General features: G+C 48.5%; 1 protein-coding gene across 1 annotated transcript; it reads left to right on the top strand.

Annotated features, from left to right (window-relative positions):
- The first annotated feature begins 16,276 nt into the window (after positions 1-16,276).
- DLX5 (distal-less homeobox 5) lies at positions 16,277-18,949 on the top strand. The gene is made up of 3 exons (XM_032694854.1): positions 16,277-16,721; positions 17,848-18,032; positions 18,247-18,949. Exons 1-3 carry the CDS (start codon positions 16,367-16,369, stop codon positions 18,577-18,579), a joined length of 873 nt encoding a protein of 290 aa, XP_032550745.1. The 5' UTR covers positions 16,277-16,366; the 3' UTR covers positions 18,580-18,949.
- The last annotated feature ends 3,410 nt before the right edge of the window (positions 18,950-22,359 follow it).

The raw sequence follows: 22,359 nt of genomic DNA on the forward strand, positions 1-22,359 counted from the left end.
ATTTAGGACGTTTTCTACCCTGCAGCAAAATATTTGTTAAAAATGCTTAGCCAGAAGAGAGTGAAAATTAAGTTCCAAGCATTTGATAGCTGTGACTAACTAGCCAGAATACCCTTGGTTTCAGCTAATATAGTGCCAATGGTGTTATACAAACACAGCTTACTCAACAGGACACAAATCATTGTTAATAAACTATTACAAAAGATGCCAACAGAAGAAGACAGAAATAATGTCTCATGGATTAGCCAGCTTCTTTAAGGAACCAGCTTGTTTTGCTGTGAGGTCAGCTGTTCTTCAGTACTCAGACAGCATTGAGAATTTATACTTCAGAACTTTTCAGACCTTCAGAGTGTAATGAAAAGAGGCTGTAGTCTGTTATTTTTCAGCTATTTTTTTCTGGACTATGTTAATAGCTTCCTAGCTTGAATGATATAATATTTGTGATGTAACTAGAAAGTTCCAATTGAAGTCAAAATATGGTAGGAATAGAGAAGCAAACTCTTGGCAGTAGTCCCAGCGGTAGGATTTTCCAGAAAGTCTGACATATTTTTTATCAGCAAAAACTCAAAAGACATCATTTTAAGTTTTATTTTTAACCATAATTTCATAAACCTAATGAATGTAAACGGGGTTTGATATCTATAAAACTACATTCTCAATTACAGCTCATTTCCCAAGCTAAAGATGAAGCACAAGATGAACAGAGGATGCAGTCAGCTTGCAACATCCATGCTGGAAATGGTACACAGGGCCAAATTCCCTGCTGGCAGCAACCAGTGAGGCTCTGCTGGCTCTAACACAGGAGACCCTTGACAGATTCAGCAGAGAACTGGCCTTTTGCAATGTATTCTGAGTCCCAGGGGCCAGTCACAAAACTGAGTGAAGTCAATGGAAATCTTTTGCTTGTTGGCAATGGCTGTGGATGAAGCCATGAATCAGGTTTTCTGGAGGCTGGGCACAGCACATCTGTCTTGGGGTGAGGCAGCTGAAAGGCGCAGACTTGGATTTGAAAGGACAAGCTTCATTTCATGAGTCTCTGCTCAGGCTCAGCAATAACTTGAGATGGCGCAAGATAAACAGTGTTCTTCCCTTGCAATGCCTACGGGAGCTATGAGGAGAGTGGCTTGTCCTCTTGCTTGCTCGTGGAAACATCTAAAACCCTTTCTGGACTGGGAGACTTTTGCACAGGGAGGAATCACAGTCTGGTGACTGGTTTGGGTTGAGAAAGAGTTTTAAAGATCATCACATCCAACCCCCTGCTGTGGGCTGGGGCGTCTTTCACTAGACCAAGTTTGCTCAAAGCCTCATCTGACTTGAACTAGAACACTGCCAATGATGGGACATCCACAACTGCGGATGGGAACTGTGGCTGCTTCCAAGTTTGGATATGAGGTATATGATATACATACAGAGACCTTGTAACTGATGACCCCTTGGACTGTCCAGGTCACCAAATCCTTGCACTTGGATGAGCAGAAAGATGTCCAGTCGTGGCCCATAGGTACTACAGCAGTGTCCTCTAGGCCAAACGGTATATGGGACATGTTTAAGGATCACAGCAGTGTCGCCTGCTGCCTTACAGATAAACACCTACAATTACAGTAGCCACCCACAGTGCAGAACTTCTTTATTAACATTCCAATGTCACCTCTTAAAAAAAAATAATGTTGTGGCAAAACATAAGCCTAATAATATTCATGGGTCAGGCTATAGGTGACATACGCATTTCCTACACACCATTCCACACTCATGCCATACATGCCATGGTTGCTTGCTCTCCAAAGGACATGAAGGAAACTCTGCACTATTCAACTGAGACTGGTCTCAGGCTGCTGAGCTCCCAGTGCTGTGCCTCCAGACTTTCACATTTACCTGGGATTTCCCATTCGAATAAGATAATTTAGAACTTTCCCCCAGGTAACTTTTTTGATCTACATCAGCTGATCCATAAATATCAAATAAGAAACCTGTGGCACTGTCTCAAATAGCTGTATTCCCAGCTCACTGCTTCCTCATCTGATTCCTCTCACTCCTGCTCCCTGTCTCATGCAGCCAGGGCTTGCTGGCACATTTATTTGAGGATTTTGCTGACTAAAAGCACATAATGAATTTTTCTACTTTCAGTGCACATTATTTCCAGGCAACCTACAACATCATTGCAGCATGAAGGTGTCAAACATACACGAGATATAGAGAAGAAAATAGAGCCCTATTTTACTATCTGCCTGAGGATATCCACACAGAAGTGGAGACAGTGGCGTGTACACTGGTGAGATGGATGTGGGAGCCCAAATTGCTGACTTTAATCTGGACTCCAGCAAGTCTCCTGTCTCATTTTTCCATCTCAAACAGGGGAGGTAATGCTATTCATTAGCTCATTTCACCTGAGGAAAAATGTTATGAAGGTTGGTAAGGCATTGACATAATACAGAAATTAGAAAATTCCCACTCCTGCAAAAGACCTTGAAGAAAGAACTGATTCTACTTGTTGTACCAAATGAACTAGTTAAGGGAGAAGATCGATAATTTAAAAATGACAGTAAAAATACTGACCTATCTCACTTCCTAAGCATGCCTTGGACATCCTTGCCAACACAAATGTTCCAGTTTACCAAAAAAAAAAAAAAAGAGTTGATGACATAATTAGACCCTGTGCTAGAACACACTTCCAAAAGGGAGATGAATTAAGATTTTCTGAATATCATATATTTTGTTAAATCTAAGTTTTGCTGTATTTGGTGCAGCTGCTCTTTTAATATTCTTTAACTTTTAATGCAGTTGTGCATAAGCTTGCATATCTTTCCTTGCTTAGAGAAAATCCAAGCATGGGAGCAGTCAGGTGCAGGTGGAGGTTTTGCAGAGGGGTTACCTATGGCAGACAGAGAAATGCCTTATCCTGGGGTGGCTGCACTGCTGGCCTACATGGATGTCACTTCAAGAGCACCTCTGCCACCATTGATTCAGCCTAATCACAGAGGCCTCAGAAAGGTACCTGTATTAGACTTGTCACCTGGGATTCCTCTGCACACCCTGACTTGTACAGCCATGAATCTGTAAGACATGGCACTGAGAGGCATAAGAAGAGATGTGTTGGAGGTTTTTAGTTTTTCCTTTCCTCTTTGCTTTGCTTTTCTTCTCCTTTTTTTTTTTTTTTGTTTCTATGGTGGTATTTTTTCCAGTTGCTTTTTTAACCCCTTGGGGAGAACTGGACTCTCCTAACTTTAATTATTTAAAAGTTAGGCAGTGAGACTAATTCATGGAATCATAGAATTGTTTAGGTTGCAAGGGAGGTTAAAGATTATCTAGTTCCAGCCCCCCTGCCATGGGCAGGGACACCTTTCACTTCTCCCTCTGCAGTTGGGACCACTGTGGTCCCAACAAAATCTCATCACATCTTAAAAGGTGGGTCACTGATGAGTCAAACCTCCTTTGGTTCCTTCTGCTGCCTGTGGTGGGAGCTGAGACACCTGGGCACCTTTCTGCCCAGCTCAGGCACTTGACCTTCAAGGAGCCAAAAATGATGGACTGGCTCCTGACTCCTGATGAGTGCTGTGCCCACCTTTGCTAGCCACAACAGCAATCTGTGCACCCACCAGGCTCTGCATCCTCCAGTTGCAGGGCAGCTTTTCCAATAGCTTGAATCTCTTGGCCATTTTTAACAGATTGAAAATATCAAACGTTGCAACAGCTGAAAATTTAAGCAAGAAAGCCTGTTCATGTTCATGCATAAAGATTGCTCTTCAGCAAGGTTATTTTGCAGCCATGTTAATAACCTATTTATTCTAACTGTTCTTAGTATAGCATCACCACAAAACTCTCTTGGTGTGCTCTGTGTGGAAAGTCAGTTGAGATGCTATAATGATGTCGAAATGAAATGCTGTCAGTGCAAATCCATAAAATGACATAACGGTGTCAGAAATGAAAGGGAATCATATCAGAGTGTGTTCCAGCACCACTCAAAAATTTGTGAGAGGAAAGGGTGCCACAATTGGGGGACAATGTTTGTTATGACAGAAATGCTCAAGCAGCTTAAAAGGGAAACTGCGTTTGCCAGCCACATCACTTTTTAATCCAGCAGATTTATCAAGAAGTTGTGCTAGTTTCCTTTATAAGTATCTCACTGAGCAGAACAGTGCTTTGTGTTGCAGAAAGTGGTTTTTAAGTAGTTGCGACTCCAGGTTTCTTCTGAAAGAGAAATATTCATTGCATTGTTTGTGCAAATAAACAGTCATTTCTCTTTTAAGAGAAAGAAAAACAAAATACTTCTTATCCAGTTATCTTCCTTAAGGAAAGTCACATCCCCATGTCTTGAATACCATCCCAAAGAAAGGACTTTCTAGGCATCACAGGTAGGACAAATCTATCCCTGCATCTATTTTTTTCTTCTTTGTAATGGTTACAAGTGTCTGAAAACTCCCACATCCTTTGAGGAAGGATCAGTGTTTTGCAGCTCTTCACCTCCCTACCCTGTAATATGCTCAGCAACAAAACCTGAGGCAGAAGGGGGAGGGGTGCAGAGCTGGCTCCCAAGGCGGCCAAGTTCAGCAACTGTCTGGGCATTGGTCTGCCCATGGAATGTGGTGGGGATTTGCCTTTCCTCTGCTTGCTGGTTTTTCCTCTTTTCTTTCCCTGTTAAACTGCCTTTATTTTGACTCAATTTACCTGCTTTTGCTCTTCCTGTTCCTCCCACCATCCCACTGGGTGGGGGAGTGAGTGAGCAGCAGCGTGGGTGATGAGATGCTGACCAGGGCCAGCCCACCAGGGGTGGGAACTGGCTGAGTTAAACACAGACCTCCCAAGTTTTAGTAATAGTTTGCATTTACCTTATTAAGTTTGCAACATAGGCTTTGCTAAGCTCTCTCATAACGAAAACTATTTCTAAACACTTCTCATAGTCCTCTTTAAAGCCAGGTGCTATGGAGGACAGCAAAGGGTGAAATAATATGTTGCAAGAGCAAGCAGCCAACCTCATCTGCTGCAGCACAGAAACAAAACTTCAGCTGGTGGCTCCTATCCCTGCCCCATCCAACAACCAAACTAGAGCACATCATGATAAGCTGAGAATTTGGAAAGGCTCAGCACTGACTTCGTTTCTGGGGAAGCCCACAGTTAACCTCCCCTGGCACCAATGGGAGCAGCTTGACTCCAAAACACTTCTGACATGATTTACTGATGATAATGAATTTGCCATGACATTTGCTATAATATCTGACCATGACATTTGCTATAGTATCTGAGGTTTAATTACATTCATTATTAGAAAAGAATTGTATCACTTCTCTTTGGAGCATTCTGGCTTCAGCTTCTCTTCAGACCATGCTACACTTGTCCTTGTGTTTGAATACCTGTTCATAGTGCCTGGAGTGGCAGCTATGCCAGAGGATGGGTTTGCCTATGAGTTTGAAGAGTTAAACATTAAACTCATGGAATACATGCACACAGAGCAAAACTACCTTTATTTACTGGTTTTTGGTGGTTGTCCTGGGTTACATGCAGTTACAGTGCTACATACTGAGATTGTATTATAGATGGTCTGGAAAGTGCTCCTGGAAGGTTATATTAGGCTGCATTAGCATCCACCTGTATCCTAAACACTTGAGTGTGACAATATTCTTGGTAGAAGTAATAGATCCAGTCTGTAGCCACACAGCTGTCTCAAGATGTCTCTCCTAGGAGAGAGAGATGCCCTCCTCGAGACACATCCATCTTTCTCCACATCACCAATGGAAGCTGAGGTTACTGGCCTACACTTTATTTTATGTGGCTAAAATAAGGCAAGCTGTGAAGAACATGTTAATGAAGGTTACTAACCAGATTGTGCCCTAAATTCATGGGTAGAACCTTCAAACAAGACAAAGAAGGTTGCCTACAATTTTCGCTGCTGAGAAGAACTTTTGGAATCACAGAATGGTTTGGGTTGGAAGGCACATTAAAGATTACCTAGTTCCAACACCCCACCACAGGTAGGGGTCACCTTCCACTAGACCATGTAGCTGAGAGCCCCATCCAACCTGGCCTTGAACATTGCCAGGAATGGGGCATCCACAGCTTCCCTGGGCAACCTGTTCCAGTGTCTCACTACTCTCACAGTAAACAATTTCTTCCATATATTTAACCTAAATTTCCCCTCTTTCGGTTTGTACCCATTACTCCTTGTCTTATCACTACAGTTCCTCATGAAGAGCCCTCTCCGCTTCCCTGTAGGCTCCCTTCAGATATTGGAAGGTTGCTAAGAGATCTCCACGTGACCTTCTCTTTTCCAGGCTGAACAGTCCCAACTTTCTCAGCCTGTCTTCATAGGGGAGGTTGTTCTTATCCCCTCACAACTTCATGGCCCTCCTTTTCTAAGTGCCTGTCTGCTGTCCAAGCTTACAGTACATTTGCCAGTGCTTGATTTAAACAACAACGTAGGTTCTGATCACTTTTTTTTGGCCAAAGTTGTCTTTTAAGAAAAACTGTAAATTTGATTACTCAAAAGTATTCCATCACTTGATTTGTGAGGTTTTTGTCTTTAACTGTCCATACTGGAAAAAAAATATAAAATAGTGTGGAAGCCTGAGAAATCCACACTGATGTTTTACAACACATTTTAATTCTGTGATTAAAAAATTTCTTTCATTTCCACTATACAGAACCAAAGAACTGAAAGAAGCACTCATAGCTGAATTAAATATTTATTTTCAGGTCAAGAAAAATTTATGTTTTACATGACCTGAAAAATTTGTCAGAATTTCTGATTCCTACAACAATCAGAATAATTATTGAGTGATCATTCAAAATAAGTTTCTAGAAGGTCCAGCAGGTTTTGCAGTGAAATAAAATCCTACCTAAAAATGTCTGAATTTTTTGAAAAGTGGTCACATCATATCAGCGATGGCTGAAAAACAGAAAGCAATTTTGCTAATTTTAAGGGGAAGATACTTCTCTTCAATGACTTTGCAATTTATTTCTTCTACAAAAATGGTGGTAAGAAAAAATTTGATTTCATTTCTAAACAGCTATTCAAGCAGATTAAAAATCCTGAGGAAATCTCTGCGGGTGTTGCTGATTTCACCTAAAAACCATTTTTCAGATATTTGCAATTTTGATGAAATATTTCCATTTTACCAGGAATAGCTCATTAGGCTTTCATTTGCGTAAAATATCTTTCTCAAAGTAATAAAGAAAGTGGAATATCATGATTCACATTATGGTAAAATAAGGATATGTTTCAAAACTTTTCTAGGAAAATTTGGATTTCTTCAAGGAAGGTTTAATATTCTTTTTTTTTCTCTGTATAAACAGAATTTCCACTCAAAGGAATTCTCCAAAATGTTATGTACATTCATATATTTTAAAAGTATGTCTATTGCTATATCAAATGTGTCTCACTGCAAAAAGCTATTGACTTTTTCATTCTATTGCTTTAATTTTCCACTACTCTTGTATGTTGGAATACTCCAGGTGGGTGCTGTGTGTGCTTCTGATAATGCCGTGTTACACAGCAGGGAAACCTCTTATCTCAGACTGGTTGCCTGGTTGAGAATAAAAAAAACACATTTAAGTTAGTAAACACAGCTGTGGAAGAAGTATTTTCTATTTCCTTAATGTTTGTTTTAATGTACTAAAATGACATAATTATAGAAGTTTGCAAAAATGCCAAAGTGTAAAACATAATAATAATTTGATCTCTGTGTTTCTGTTATAGTTTGTATGTCTTCAGATACAGCTTTAAACAGTCCAAGAAAATCTTAAGAAATATCTTCCCTATGCTATGTTTTGCTCTGATAAATAATTTTCAGAGAAAAGGAATTTAAAAGTAATCTTGTGGTTACATTGGTATTAAGAAGTGTTCAAATCTTGTTCTTGCCATTTTTCATGCCAGCTTGGAACTTTTGGCTTGAAGATTTGTGTTTCTATTGTTTTCTTTTTGATTCTGTGAAAAAATTTTAAGATAGGAAATTTGCAGATCTGTGAAAAAAAAAAAAGAATAGAGGTTTTTAAATCCAACCACCGCAACTTCATTTGAAGAAATGAAATCTGAACTCTGAAAGAGGACAATGCATTTTTTTTTCCAGCTTGCAAAGAAACACAGTAACGCAATCCCTTTTATTTCCTATTCAAATGAGGCTGAAGCGTTTTCATCTGTGGTATGTAAAGCCCACTTTGCAAAGAATAAATTTGAAGCACACGTAAGTATTTGCCAAGAGCATCAGGCTTATATTGGTTGAGTAAACAGCACTATAATATTACAAAGATAAAAACAAAATGTGCAGAAAAATGTTATTGTCACTCTTTTGTTAACACTGTATTAGTTTCTGAAGTCCTAGTGAGAAAAGATTAAATGTGAAGCCCTCAGTGAGGAGTTCTGTTCCGTTCAAGCCGCAACCATTTTCCATCACCTCTTACTTCACCAAAAGAACTAGACTTTGATAGAGATCCTTAGTCCAAACTCTGTGTGCAAACACATGAAGCCATCTCTCCTGAAATCCTGTGTAAGATAACACTAATGGCATCCTGGACACTTCAGTCTATGGAAGATTTCACCTTTTATATCACAATATGTAAGCAAACAAAGGGCTGCATAAAGTCCTTTTGACTGCGGCTGGAAAGACTCACACTGGCACCATTGCGCCTTTGGATCACGCTGTATCATCCTTTCATTCCATCCACAACTATTATTTCATTGCCCAGAATTGTTGTAATATGACTGCCTCCCTTCATAATCTCTGCATTTTATCTAGCTTCTTTTCCAAAGCCAGAGAGGATAATTGTCATCTTTTGTGTAATACAGCAAAAAGGCTGAGGGCAGGCTTCAGGGCAATGGCTTTCTCTACTCTCCAGTCTATCTGTACCTTCTCCAGACTGTAAGTATGCTGAGGCAAAGAGCAACAGCAAGCACGACGAGTTTTTCTTAGATGCCTAAATTCAGTAATAAGTGGCAGAGAAAGAAAAGATTTTATGTCCAACCCATCACAGTGGAGTCCTCCAGTAAAGTGAGATGGAGAAAGAGGACAGCTGAGAGCCTCCAAAGCATGACTGCCAAAATGAGCAGGCTAAGGCAGAAGCTACAGCTCTGTGGTTCCAGGTATGGAACCAGGAGAGGGAACATGGGCACACAAAACATCTGCCTATTCCCACTAAAGCCAAAGGGGACTCTTTCTGTTGGTTTTAGCAGGACATGGATCATGGTGGTGGTTTGTATCAGACAGATTCCCTGTGGAGATCAGTGAAAAGGAAGATCTGGCCATGCACACACACCTTGTTGTAAAGAGCTGTAGGGTTAACTGCTGGTCTTTCAAGTGATGAAAAGCCAGAAATTGTCACACACCCACTTCTAACAAAGAATGATCCTGAAATCAGGGGGATGGGACATTAACCATAAGGACTTTATTTGGCAGCATGTGAGGAAAAAAAAAGTGGAATTTTTTAAGAAACTGACAAAAAGATTACTTAAAATATATAGATTTGAAGACCAGAAGGGAACACAGCCATCATTTGCTCTTATTTTCTGCACAGCATGAGCCATACCACATCATTTGGTCATGTCTGCATCAAACTTTCATCCTCTGCTTGATCCAAAGATCTTGAAAGGGAGGCATCTTCATGAAAAGGTATGATGAGTCATGCAGAAGCCACCATAACCTTTTGGACCTTTTTTCAAAGATTAATTTACCCTTTCTGAAAGAAGAAATAAAAATCATAAAGCATGCTTATTTCTAATCCAAATGTATTTTCAGTTAAATATCTTTAATGAAAATTCTTTTTCTTTTGTAGGTATTCACCCAAGTGGTACCTTACCTCCAAATATGTGCCTGCATATTCAAAATATGTCTCTGAAGAAAAATACCCTATTTCTCATTCCCAAACCAAGGCATTTTCCTAATAGTAAAAGAACTAGCAGGCTTGCAGAAGCACAAATGATACAGCACCAAGAGCCATTTTTCTGTCACTGACTAGAGAACATTGTGACGAAGAAATCTGAGCTGAAGAAGAAAATAACCTCTGTTTTTCCAATAAATTAAGATCTTAAGGAATGTCAAATGAGTCTTAAAGCAGAGCATCTTGATGCTTCTTGCAGCAGGGCCTCTTTCAAAGACAAAGATGTAATTCAAACATGGAAACCAGAAAAAAAAAAGTCTTTTCGTCTATACTTATAAATATGATGGTGACCTTACAGAGCCCCTTGAAGAGACAGCACTGACAACGCAGCCAGTGACATCCAGCTTCCCTGCAGGGCTGCTCGCAGCTGCAGGCTGGATTGTGAAAGATGAAAGAGGAAAAGGTTCCCCTGTGCTGCATAGGGAACTTTTAGGAGACCAAATTTAGATTATGGCAGTGTACATTTTAGTGAAGGACATAAAAACTAAGACAGGAGATGAAATAAAGTAATATAGCCCTGGAATTACAGTCATGGGGAAAGCCTAGCATATATTTACTTTAAAAGTATTAATGATAAGGCTAAACTATAACTGAGGAACTGAACATAAATTGTTTTTATGACAGATTCAAGTTATTAAGTTATTTTATAGATGTATTCTACTGCTAGCTAGCGTATATATTGTTGGTGAGTACATACTGGTAAACTTAGTAGGTGAGGCCAGGCAGACCATGTAAGTAATAAGTAACAGGGACCATTTGACAAGAGATGTCCGTTTGCTACTTTGATCTTTAACCTGTAAGACCAAAAGGAAGATTGCAAACTTAATTCCTGAGATTTGTAGGGGAAAATCCACAAGGGCCTCTGAGGGGGGGTTTCCCTGAGCCCCTTGGCTAGCAGCCCTGCCCTGCCCTGCCCTGCTGAAAACACACCAAAGGGTCTGAAGAGCTATGCCTCAAATTCCTTGACCGGTCATCTTTTAACAGGGATGTCAGAGATCTAGGAAAGCATTCCCGCGGCATTGGGATGCAAAGGGATTTATCTCACATCTGAAGTCCTGCAGAGAGGCAGAGACCCTGCTCCTATCTGAGAGGCTGAGAAGTGAGTTACAGCTGAAGGAGATGTGACAGATGAGAGAGAATAAGCAGAGTGAGTGGCTATACTGGAGGTGAATCAACCCTGTTCCTTGAGAAGCAACTGCCTCTGGCTACTTGGAGCTAAAAGCTACAGCAATAAATTTAAAGGCCTGAAAAGATCATTACAGTTACCCAGCCCAGCTGCCCACTCATCCAGGATGCTGAATTTCCTGAAATCGTTCATGTCTGCCCCTCCTGCTGCCACAGCTGAGGTCCTTTTCTCCTCTGCTCTTGGTTGGAGGCCCTTCCCAGTATGCCACTGCCACCACCATCTGCCATGCCAGACATCTGCAGTGGATTCCCTGTGGCACTGCTGCCGGGCAGCAAGGGCAGCTAGCACAAACATTTTCCCTGTAGTGTTTCTGGCAAAGAGAGATTTTACATTCAGCTCTCCAGCAGTGCTGGCTCATGCTCTGCATCAAAGCACTACCTCCAGCAGCAGCTTTGCCCATGCAGCTCCAGATCCGTGCTCAAACGTCTGTTATGGAAACTTCAGGCAACTCTGCAGGGAGGATCTGCAACTCTCACTGCTGACCCAATCTGCAGGTCTGGAGATGGCTCCATATGGTTTGTGTCTTGTCTTTCTTGGAAATCTCTGGACCTCACATCAGTCGAAGCACCTACGGTTCCTGGAATAACAACATCCAGCTACCTGAGGAGCAGGCAGGAGAAGTTGGGAGAAGTTGGGCTTTCTGATGATGTTTCTTTGCTGTCCTCCATGAACTCAGAAAGAAGCCAGTGTTGCACTGTAGTGGAATCATGTGGGCTGGAATTAGGAAAAAAAGGCTAGGACAGGCTTTTGTTGAAATATCCTGCCCAGCTCAGAGAAGATCTTGTTTGTTGAAATGGGCCACAGACATGTTGAGCCCATGAACTGAAGAGTAATGGGAGTTCCCCATCTGTCCCATGAGCTCATGTGGACAGAGCTCCAAAAGAGAAAGGAATGACTGAGTTCATTAAGTATTTATCTTTCTGGAGGAGCAGGCCATGGCTGGACTGTGACTGCCAGACAATGCCTTGCCTTGGGAAGGTTGGGATGCAACAAGAAACAGCCAAGCAGCACCTCAGTGACCCTCGCAGGCACACCCTGAGAAAGGAGCGAAGGGGGGGATGCAGGCAGGAGCCTTGCATCTCCAGGAGTCTCTTAACATCATCTTGTCCTCCACATTCAGCTCAGTCTGCTACAGCTGACCTTAACAAGAAGCCCTGGCTCCTCCCTTCCCTCATGTTAGTGCAATTTGAAGGAAATAAGTGCTAGTGTAAGCTTTTCATGTCAGCTCCTTGGCAAGAGAAAGAGACAGTCACTATTTGCCCTAGAAAGCAAATTCTAATTCTTAACATTGTACGTCATGGTTTTTATGCACAGTGCAATTTACAGGCCGGACAAGCAAGGCCAGTGGAGCCCAGGCTGCAGCCAAGCCTGGCAGTGAGTCCATCAGCTGTGAAAATGCCAAAGTGACAGGTTCGCTTCGTTAGCTGGAGGCCCAACGTTTCTTGGGCATGCTCAAGAAACTGGAAGAGAAAAGGATGTTCCAGGGATGGGAGATGACTGGAGTCTAGGGAATGCTTTGGGATGGAGGACAAAAACAACACCAGCTCCAGTGTCTGAGGGACCAGACATGCTTTGACCCCAAGTTCACACGTCTATCCTTCCATCAACATAAATGGTAACCTTCACAGAACACAAACCTCCTTTCCTTTTGGAGTTACTCAGGTTCCCCAAAGCTGACCATGTCATGCCTAGGTGGAGAAATGCCCCTTCTCCTCTCCCTGAACCAGCTGTATCCAGAGCGGAAGACTCTGCAGAAAGTTACTGAAATCTGAGTAAAAAGTCTTAGATACCTTCCCTGAGTTTTCTGTCAGGTTTATTTCTCCTGCCCTGCTCCCAATCGTTGCTTTCCAAAATCCTTTCCTGACTTTCTCCATTTTATCACTGTGTGTGAACATCCTTCTGACTAGTTTACTAGCCCTCTCCACTGGATCCCCAATAGGTTTTGCCCATACTGCAAACTATAAGATGTTTTACTTTGAAGCAGACGTAATTTTTTTTCACAGCTTTATGTGACTTTCAATCCCTTTTGCCTCTTCATTCTGAAAATACTTCCCTGGTTAAACAAGTCCTAAGCCTAAAATGACGAAAGCCCTCAGTTCTTGAAGTTGCTGAATGAAAATCATCATTTTCTGATGCTGTAAAACAAGAGTTAATCCATGTTTCCACTGCGGAGGGCTGTTTGGGGCTTTTTTTAAGGAAGGGGAAAAATTTTCCTTTCATTCTTTGCCAGCAATTTCCATGCAAATAAAGTTTCCAGCAAAAACTCGGTGCCCAAGCGCGAATATTTTATCCAGAAAGTGAAAGATTTTCTGTGAACAATTGCAAGACTTTATCCAAAAGTCTTGAGAGGCTCATCCGAAATATTTCTTTCGTTGGCTGGAAACAAAGAGCTACCGAGGGAGACGGGACGGAGAGCCCTCTGTGAACCCACGCGGAGGGTTAGGTCGGTGGGGATTCTGCCGAGCCAGCGCCGGGGCAGGGCGGGGCGGCCGGCGGGCACCGGCCAGGACACAGCGCCCGGCCCGCTCCGTCGGGGCCCCAGCGCCGCCCCCGCGGCAGCTCCCCGGCGCGGGCGGGAACAATCGCCGCGTTGTCCGGCCGCGGCCGCCGGCCCGGCGGCTCCCGCGCCCCGGTGCCCGTGCCCTGCGGGGACAGCGCTGGCGGGGCCGCCCGGCTCCGCGCCCGCCGCCGCCGCTCAGTCTGGCCCCGGCGGGGGCGGCGGCGGCGGCGGGGCGGGGGGGGCGGGCGGCGCGCAGGTAACGCGGCGGCGGCGCTGCGGCCCCGCGGCCACGGCGGGGCGCTCTTGGCACGGGCACGGACAGCGCGGTGCCCCCGCGTCGGGACCGGCGGCGGCCGCGGGGACACACGGACACACGGGGACACACGGGGACACACGGACACAGCCACCCTCTGCCCCGAGGGTCAGCGGAGTTTGAGCCCGAACGGGCCGCGGGGGTCCCGGGCAGCCTCTCAGGCGACGCGGCGGGCATGTGCCGGTAAACAATGACCATATTGTGAAATGGAAAACAGACTCCGGCTCCCTCCGAACCGCCCGCTCCCACCGGATGTGTTAAATAAAAACCACTGGGGGAAAACAGCAGAAAGGCAAGAAAAAAGGGTTCGGGTTTGGACGGACGGGGGGCCAGGAAACCCGCAAACAGGCGGATTTGTGTGCCCTCAGCCTGGTAATCCTCGCACGGACTGCAGCGGCGACAGATGCCTTCAGAAAGAAATCAGCTTGGGGGGTTTGCGGTTGGATCTGGTGGGTTTCTGGTTGGTTTTTTTTTTCCTTTTAATATCGAAACTTTTTTTCTCCCCTGCCTTGCCACTGAATAAAACAAGAGCAAACTTTCTCTGCTGCAGGAAACCGATCCAGATTTCCCCGGTGAACCGCACAAGCAGCCTGTCGGGACGTCTTGGCCGGGACCCGCCGCGGCTCCGGAGCTGCCGGGGCTGGGTGCGAGACCGGCGCCCAGCTCCTCTCCTTTCTCTCCCTTCAAACGGCACCTTCCTGCCCGGACGTGTTGAAGTGCAGTGCCCTGGAATTTATGACACAAATGGGCTTCCCCCCCCCCTTCTCTGCTTAAAACCTCTACCGTCCTTTCCAACTGGATGCAAACTGGGAGCTTTAATAAACTTAACTTCCCTCTTCCCCAATCGTAAACATACATCCCTATGCAGTTCTTCTCTTAAAAAAAAAATGGAGGAGGGATATTTCCAATGGATTTAAGCAAGTAATTAATATCATGAAATGCTTAGGGATTTGTTTAATGTGATTTTATATGAGCTGTGGACATTTCCAAAGCAAACAATAAGTTCAAGTAGAACATGCATGGTTGTGTTACTAGTGTTACTCAGCTGGCTGGGAGATCTTCGGTGAGCAAACAGGCTAAATCTGGAGAGTAAACAATTTCAGAAAAACCTACAACTCCGGGTCACTGAAAACAGGCTTTTATTTGTTTTCCTTAGTGTCTAGTAAAATTCGATCTTTTTTTTTTTTTTTTTTTTTTTTTTTTGCAACGCTGCTGTAAAATCACGAGGGACAGGCATCACCAGCCCCTGCCTCTCCACGGCCCGGCCACAGAGACCATTGCCTGGGACATGGTTGCGTAGATGGGCTCAGAAAACCCGGTACAGGTGAAGGAGGGTGCTGCTGGCCAGGGTGCTGTGGGGAGGACACCTCCGCACAGCAGCAGCCACTTCTTGGGGGCTGTCACCCGGAAAGTGAGCTCTTGCGACGGCCTCCAAGTGGAGAAGCCCCACGGCGGCCTCACAGTGGTCCTGCCTACGCGTGAGGGTGATTTGATCTCCCTTCACGAAGGGCTTCTGACCCTGGGCTGGAGCCGAACCAGATGGTGAGCATCGCCACGAGGCACTGAGGTACGGGCACGCGTGGGGCCGAGCGGTCACAGGCGCGCCTCGCCTCGCCGGCGCTGGTGAGGGGGTCGGGGGCTCTCCACCCACGGACATCGTGCCACGGGCAGGTCGCCTTTCGCAAAATCCGCGGGGTGGGTGCCCTTAGGCCGGTATGGTGCCATTAGCAGCTTCCCCACGTTCCCACGGCTGGGCGTCATGCCGGGAGTCTCCCGCCTGGCTTCGGGCCGTGCAAGGGTCTTGGAAATGCAGGAAATGATGTAACTAAAATTTGAGATATTTGGGGGTAATAGGGTTTGCTGTATTTAGCGCGGCGATCCCGGCCGGCGTTCCCCCTGCGAGGGAGGACGACCCGAGCGAAACAGTCCGGTCAGACACTAATAATTTAGCGTCACCAGATCAGAAAACGTGCTGGGAACCAGGAGCGCACGGTGCGTTGCTCCCAGGCCATCAACATAGCCAAGGGGGACCGGATGGCAAATCCGAATGGCGTGGCTGCAGCCTTCCCCCGCGGCGTTGCAGGTAGGGGTGCGGGGGCACCGGGCTGCAGGGCGGCGAGGCTGGCCGAGACCCCTCGCTGGCTGCAGGAGTGGGGGGAGCCGGAAACCTCCCAATCGCGACGCTCCGGCTCGGAGATTGCTGTTGGTATTCACTTTAAAAGAGCTTGAATGGGACTTTTTTTTTTTTTTTTTTAAGCCGAAGCTTTGTTGTGCTAAACTAGTTGGACGAGTTAGGGTGTCGCTGCTCCCGATTGCTCTGGCCAATGGAACCCGATCCACCCTGCTGTGCGTAAGAGCGCAATTAAGGATTTAACCAAGCCTATGCTGCGCCCCAGCCAGCAGTCTGCCGGAGACAGACACCGCGCCGCAGCCTCCTCCCCCAGACATGTCTGCTTAGACCCGAGCAGCCCCGCCGCCAGCCCCAGCCCGCCGCCGGCTCCCAGCTATGACAGGAGTATTTGACAGAAGGGTCCCCAACATCAGATCCGGCGACTTCCAGGCTACTTTCCAGACGGCTGCAGCCATGCACCACCCGTCCCAGGAATCTCCCACTTTACCCGAGTCCTCGGCTACGGATTCCGACTACTACAGCCCGGCGGGGGGAGCCCCGCACGGCTACTGCTCGCCTACCTCGGCTTCCTACGGCAAAGCTCTCAACCCCTACCAGTATCAGTACCACGGCATGAACGGATCTGCCGGGAACTATCCTGCCAAAGCCTATGCAGACTACAGCTACGCCAGCCCCTACCACCAGTACAGCGGAGCTTACAACCGCGTTCAGAGCTCCACCAGCCAGCCAGGTGAGGGTCGGGGGCCGGGGGTGTGCGGGGAGCTCCAGCGGCGTTGGGGAGGCTGGGAGTGCGCGCCCCGGCAGATCCCTGACTCAGGGGCAGCGGGGATGCAGCTTTCCCTGAATCAGAGGGAGAACTAAATATAAATAAACATTGGGGGGGGGGGAGAAAATTAGGAAAAAAAAAGGTGGAGAGCTGGTCTTTTTTTTTTTTTTTTTTACCAACCCGCACGAACTAAAACAAATCCTAGGACTAGTGCTTTAGGGCAACAAACTTTTATCAGCTGCCCCCGGGCCGCCACGACTACCTCCCTCTTCCTTCCCCCTTCAAGAAGAGGGAGAAAATAGCCGAGCCTTGTTGCGTGTCTCAAACTCAGGTTCGCGGTGTTGAAGAAAGTTTCCTTCCCCCTGTGCTGGAGGAGTGGGGGAGGAGACTGGGAGGGGGAGCTCAGCCGTGGCGGGGCTGCGAAGCCGGGAGTGTTTTTACCAGAAAGCGCCGCGGTTTTAGTGCTTTCCCTGTACTTCTTTGTAACTTGCTGTAGGGGAAAAAAACAAGGGAAAAAAAAAAGAAAAACAAAAAAGAAGGGGACAGGGAGAATAAAAAAAGCAATCCCGTGGCGAAGCCAAGCGGCTGGGGCTTGGCTGGACGAGTGCGGTCGCGGCGGCGCTTGGGGACACGCCGGCGACGGCGGGGGGAAGGCACGGGCGTGCGGGGGAAGCGGTAGATGCCCTGAGTCGGTCTCTGCTCCAGACCGGGCTCTTCCCAGCAGGGCACTAATCATCCTCCGCGCACGCTCCGCGCTCCCACTCGCGGCCACGCAGAGCTGCACGCCCGGCAGGATGCCCGGGACGGGAGCGGGAGGCGGGGGAGGGCCGGGGTTGGCCAAGGCCTGGCGCGGAGGGAGCGGGGCCCTCCCGTCTCACCGCGGAAACCGGCGGAGGTTGGTCGGGGCCGCCGCCCGGCGGCGGAGCCCCGGGGGGAGCCGCAGGGGCCCGTCGGGCCGGCGCCGCTGCCCGGCCCGGCCCGGCCCGGGGGCGGGATGCCGCCGCCGTCGGCGCGGTCTGCGCGGAGCGGAGCCTGTCCCGCGCCTTAACGTCTGCGTCTGTGTCTCTCTCCCGCCCTTGCACCCGTGCAGAGAAGGAGGTGGCGGAGCCCGAGGTGCGGATGGTGAACGGCAAACCAAAGAAAGTGCGCAAACCCCGGACTATTTATTCCAGCTTTCAGCTGGCGGCGTTGCAGAGGAGGTTTCAGAAGACCCAGTACCTCGCCCTGCCGGAGCGGGCTGAGCTGGCCGCTTCCCTGGGACTCACGCAGACACAGGTACCACGAGCGGTTCGGCTCGGCTCGACTCGGCCCCAGAGGGTCGCAGAACCCCGCGTTCACCCTGGCGCGGGAAGGGCTGGATCGGCCCCCGCGGAGGGGCGGGGGGGTGCGGGTTCCCGGAGCCGCGAAGCACCAGCTGGGGCATTAATGGTCGCTTTCCCTCCCCACTCCCTCTTTTCTTTCTTCTCCTCTCCTCCTGCCCCGCTCCCAGGTGAAAATCTGGTTTCAGAATAAAAGATCCAAGATCAAGAAGATCATGAAAAACGGGGAGATGCCTCCGGAGCACAGCCCCAGCTCCAGCGACCCCATGGCCTGCAACTCTCCACAGTCACCTGCGGTTTGGGAACCTCAGGGCTCGTCCCGCTCCCTCAGCCACCATGCCCACGCACACGCTCACCCTCCAAACTCCAACCCGTCCCCTGCATCCAGCTACCTGGAGAACTCCACTTCGTGGTATCCCGCTGCCAACTCCATCAACTCCCACCTCCAACCCCACGGCTCCCTACAGCACCCGTTAGCACTCGGCTCTGGGACAATTTATTAGAGTCTGACCTCTATTATTTTATTTTTTTTATTATTTTTTTTTGCTGTTCCTTGGACTCCTGTGTTTTACTGTTAAGGAATAATAACGAAAGGAATGCATATGGGGAATTTTTAAAAGGGAAAAGAAACAAACAAAAACATTAAAATGTGTAAAGCTTGTGCATGTAACTTATTGCATTTCAGAGGAAACCCTTTTTTATACAATACGGACATTTTTTGGCTCAGCTGTGGACACTATCAATGGTGCCTTGAAATCTATGACCTCAATTTTTCCAGAGACTTTTTTCAATGTTATTTTAACCCTGTAAATAATTGTAGATAGAGGAATTAAACTGTATATTCTGAATAAAATAAAATTATTTCGACCACGATAAATGTTTCCAAATTACCCCTTGTTCTCTTAATAAGAGGGAAAAAATATAAGACTGATTTGCTTGCAGAGGGAGACAGAGGAAAGAGGATGGGAGCTGGGAGTTCACATTTGGTTGCAGTGCCGTGCAGTGCCACCGCAGCCCGGGCGTGCTGGCAGGATGTGGCCCTTGCAGGTCCCCACGGACGAGCCAAGGGGCAGCGGTGCTCTCTTCCCACTGGAAAAGGGGCTCTGACAGGACCGCGTACACCTTATCGCACCTTAGTGATTTAAGCCGAAGGGAAAGCTGCCCATCCTGACGCTAGAAAGCAAGTCTGTCGCCTAAGCCGCCCCGAATCCTTTCCTGAGAGCAATTAACGTCGAGAGCTGCACACTCCACAGCCCATCAGTCGCCCATGTGCGCTCAGCTAATTATACAAATTATGTTTCCGTCAAAGGGAGCCACTAAATATATGAAAAGGATAAAATGAGAGCCCTGCTCCCCTCGCTCCTGGTAAAAGCCTGCGGCGGCTGCGGCTGAAAGAGGGACGTTGGAGAGGTACTTTTATTGGTTTTGTTTTATCTCTAGATACACGATTTAGGGAAAAAAACCGTGCAGCAGAGCCGTCGCTAGCGCTGTGCGGTGCTGGAGGCACGGCTTTGGCGGAGTGGCCGGTGCGTTGCCCACTGGCTTGGGACCACTCTCGTGGAGCGTGGGCCCCTCTCCGAGCAGAAACCCCGGCCGGCGGGGCCCCCGCGGCAGCCGTTCCCGCGGGGACGCTCCTTCCAAGGGGGGAGCGGTAATTCACGGCCGTGCGGGGTACGGCGACAGCAATGAATGTGCCAAAGGCATCGCTGAAGGATCCCTGAGATAAAAAATGCCTCCCTGGCAGCCGAGGCTGGAGGGGAGAGTGCTGGCAGAGGGGGAGGCAAGGCCTGAAAAGGCACGCTCCTGCCCTAGGGCACACTTACCTGTCTCTTGTCTTTCTCCCTGCTGTCCTCCCCCTCCTTTCTTCTCCCTCCGCTCCTGCCTGCCATGTTCTGTGCGTGTGCGTGAGTGCGTGTGCGTGAGTAGTTTTCTTCCCAAAGAAAGAAGCCCGGGGTTGCTGTTTTGTAACAGGTTTGGGGGTTGGTAAATGTCTTGCAGTACAATAGACCAGTTTGTTCGGTTGTGCTCCATGCACGTCAGGGTGTGGGGGTGTCAGAGCCACCACCGGCTGCCCACCCCTGCCCGCTGCCGGGCGGGCTCTGCCGCTCCCCGCGTCCCAAGCGGTTCTGGGGACCGGCTCCTGCTCATTTCACTCGCAAGGTTTCAGGTACTTTCCCCGACTTTGGGGCTGGTGAACAGCTCGTATTTGTCTCTTCTGCTTCCACCCTGTGCAAAAAGAAAACCAACCAAAAACAAAAATAAAAAAAAGCTTGACCTTTTCATTTTCTTCCGTTCTTTTCCTCATTTCCCTCTAGACAAGCATTCAACCTGCAGTAAGAGATTCTCCCTTCCCCGAAGTCACTTCCCTTTGCAGAAAGGCTTGGACACAAGAGGTGGAAGTCAAGAGGTGGAAGTCAATTTCCCAGGTCGGTCCACCCACCCTTTTCTCTGAGCAGCTGCCGCGGGGCTGTTTGATTACGGTAACCTGCAGGGGCCGGGAGGGCCCAGGAGGACAGTGCAAGAACAGCTCCGGGAAAGTGGGATGCCGGCAGGCAGGATGGAATTCCCATCCCAGGCAGGGATAGGAATTCACACAGCCACCACTGGACTGGGCTCTGGCACCTCTCCTTTCTCCGAGCCAGCCGAGTCAGCTCCACTCGGTTCTCATGCTGGCCTCTCTCCCTTTTAATTTCCCCTACTCCCAGATCGGGATGGTGTTGGGCAGGTTGGGGAGAGCCTGACATCCCTCCTCCAAACAGGAAAAAAGATGCTCTCGCCGTGGCGCCAACCCCAATGAACACTGGGGGTCTACGGCCGCCTGCCCCTCCATGAGAACCTCGGGCCGATGAGGATGTTCCTGTCCTCTCGTCCCCGCACACACAGGCAGGTACACCCCGGCGCCTGTCCCCGCCTGGGTGCACCCCCTGGGCTCTGGCGGCGGCCGGAGGGAGCCTGGCTTGTCCAGACCTCCCCCTTTGCCTCCCCGGGAAGGGGATGAGATGAACTGTCCTTTGTCTAATGCTGGGTTTGGGCTCGGTGGATTGCTGGCTCGGGGCTTTCCCCCCGCCTCTCCGCTCTCTTCTCCTCCCTTCTGTTTTCCTGGCGGCCACTTCCATGTGGAGCCGGGGCAGCTCGGGGAGCCGAGAGGAGCCACATTCCTGTGGGTGCCGAGCGGCTCCAGGGCTGAGCCACAGGGCCTGACACACACAGAGACACACAGACGCGCAGACACACACACGCACACACAGAGCAGCCTGCAGCCCCAGATGCCCCAGATCGAGAGCTCCTGATACTGCCTGCACCCCTGGGGCTTTCACACCCACAGCAGATCGACCCCCGGCTGCACTGGTCTCCGGTTGGGGCGCACTCCCACAACACCCACACCCAGGAACACACACTACCGACCACCCCCCACCTACGAATACGAGGGGAGAACCTTCCCACTTCCTCCAAAGAGCCCTCGCTGTCCCTGATCGGGCGTCCCCGCACCTCCCTGCGGACAGAGCCTCCAGCCCGGTGGAAAGGGCTACCTCATAGAGAAGTGCCTCCGTTTCCCTCCCGCTCCTCCCCGGGGAAAGAAGAACCACCCTCTCCAACCTGTCACTGCGGCAGGGCAGCCCGCTCGTCAGGCATTCCTGTCGCCCTCTTGCTCCCCTCGATCTCCCCGGTGCATTCGCTCCCCTGCGGCTGCGCTGCCTGCGCGGCCTCCGCGCTCTGCCCGCTCCGCCGCCGGCAGCGCTGTGTCCCCAGAGTGCATCCCACATGTGGCATCGATTAGAGACTTCTGCCACGTAATTTTGCAACTGACAGACTTTAGGTGTTTTGGTTGTGGATTACGGAAAGGAGATCTATTGCTCCAGGAAAATCGGGGCGGGTGGGGGTGGGAGAAGATGGGGTGTGAACCCCCTCTTCTTGCTTTCAGTCATTTGAGCGATTGCCTGCAGTAACGCAATAACCTGTTTTATAGGTCAGACAAGAGCCGTGAAAAAGGAACTGCATGGTTTGCATAGTCTCCCTTTCTCTCTCTTTTTTAGGGAGAATCTGTGTTGCATCAATTAAGTATTTCTGCTCTTTGTTTTGCGGTGCGTCTGTTTACGTGTGATTTGGGGTGGATAAGCAATGGTTCATCTGCCTGGAATACAGACCCGAGAATTGCCGACACTCGCCCCACGCCCCGGCTGTCTGTGAGAACACCTTCCACGGACACGACCTTCAAGGTCGCGGGAAAAACTCCCAGCTCCCTCGCCTCCTTATTTCCCTTCAGGTGAGGCCCCGGGGAGCCG

This window comes from Chiroxiphia lanceolata, chromosome 1 (genome assembly GCF_009829145.1).
Source record: "Chiroxiphia lanceolata isolate bChiLan1 chromosome 1, bChiLan1.pri, whole genome shotgun sequence".
Lineage (NCBI taxonomy): Eukaryota > Metazoa > Chordata > Aves > Passeriformes > Pipridae > Chiroxiphia > Chiroxiphia lanceolata.

Excerpts from the sequence above, each read along its gene's own strand:
- DLX5 (XM_032694854.1), top strand. The coding sequence starts at position 16,367 with ATGACAGGAGTATTTGACAGAAGGGTCCCCAACATCAGATCCGGCGAC. Across the intron at positions 16,722-17,847 it reads GAGCTCCACCAGCCAGCCAG|AGAAGGAGGTGGCGGAGCCC; the intron begins GTGAGGGTCGGG and ends GCACCCGTGCAG. Across the intron at positions 18,033-18,246 it reads TGGGACTCACGCAGACACAG|GTGAAAATCTGGTTTCAGAA; the intron begins GTACCACGAGCG and ends CCCCGCTCCCAG.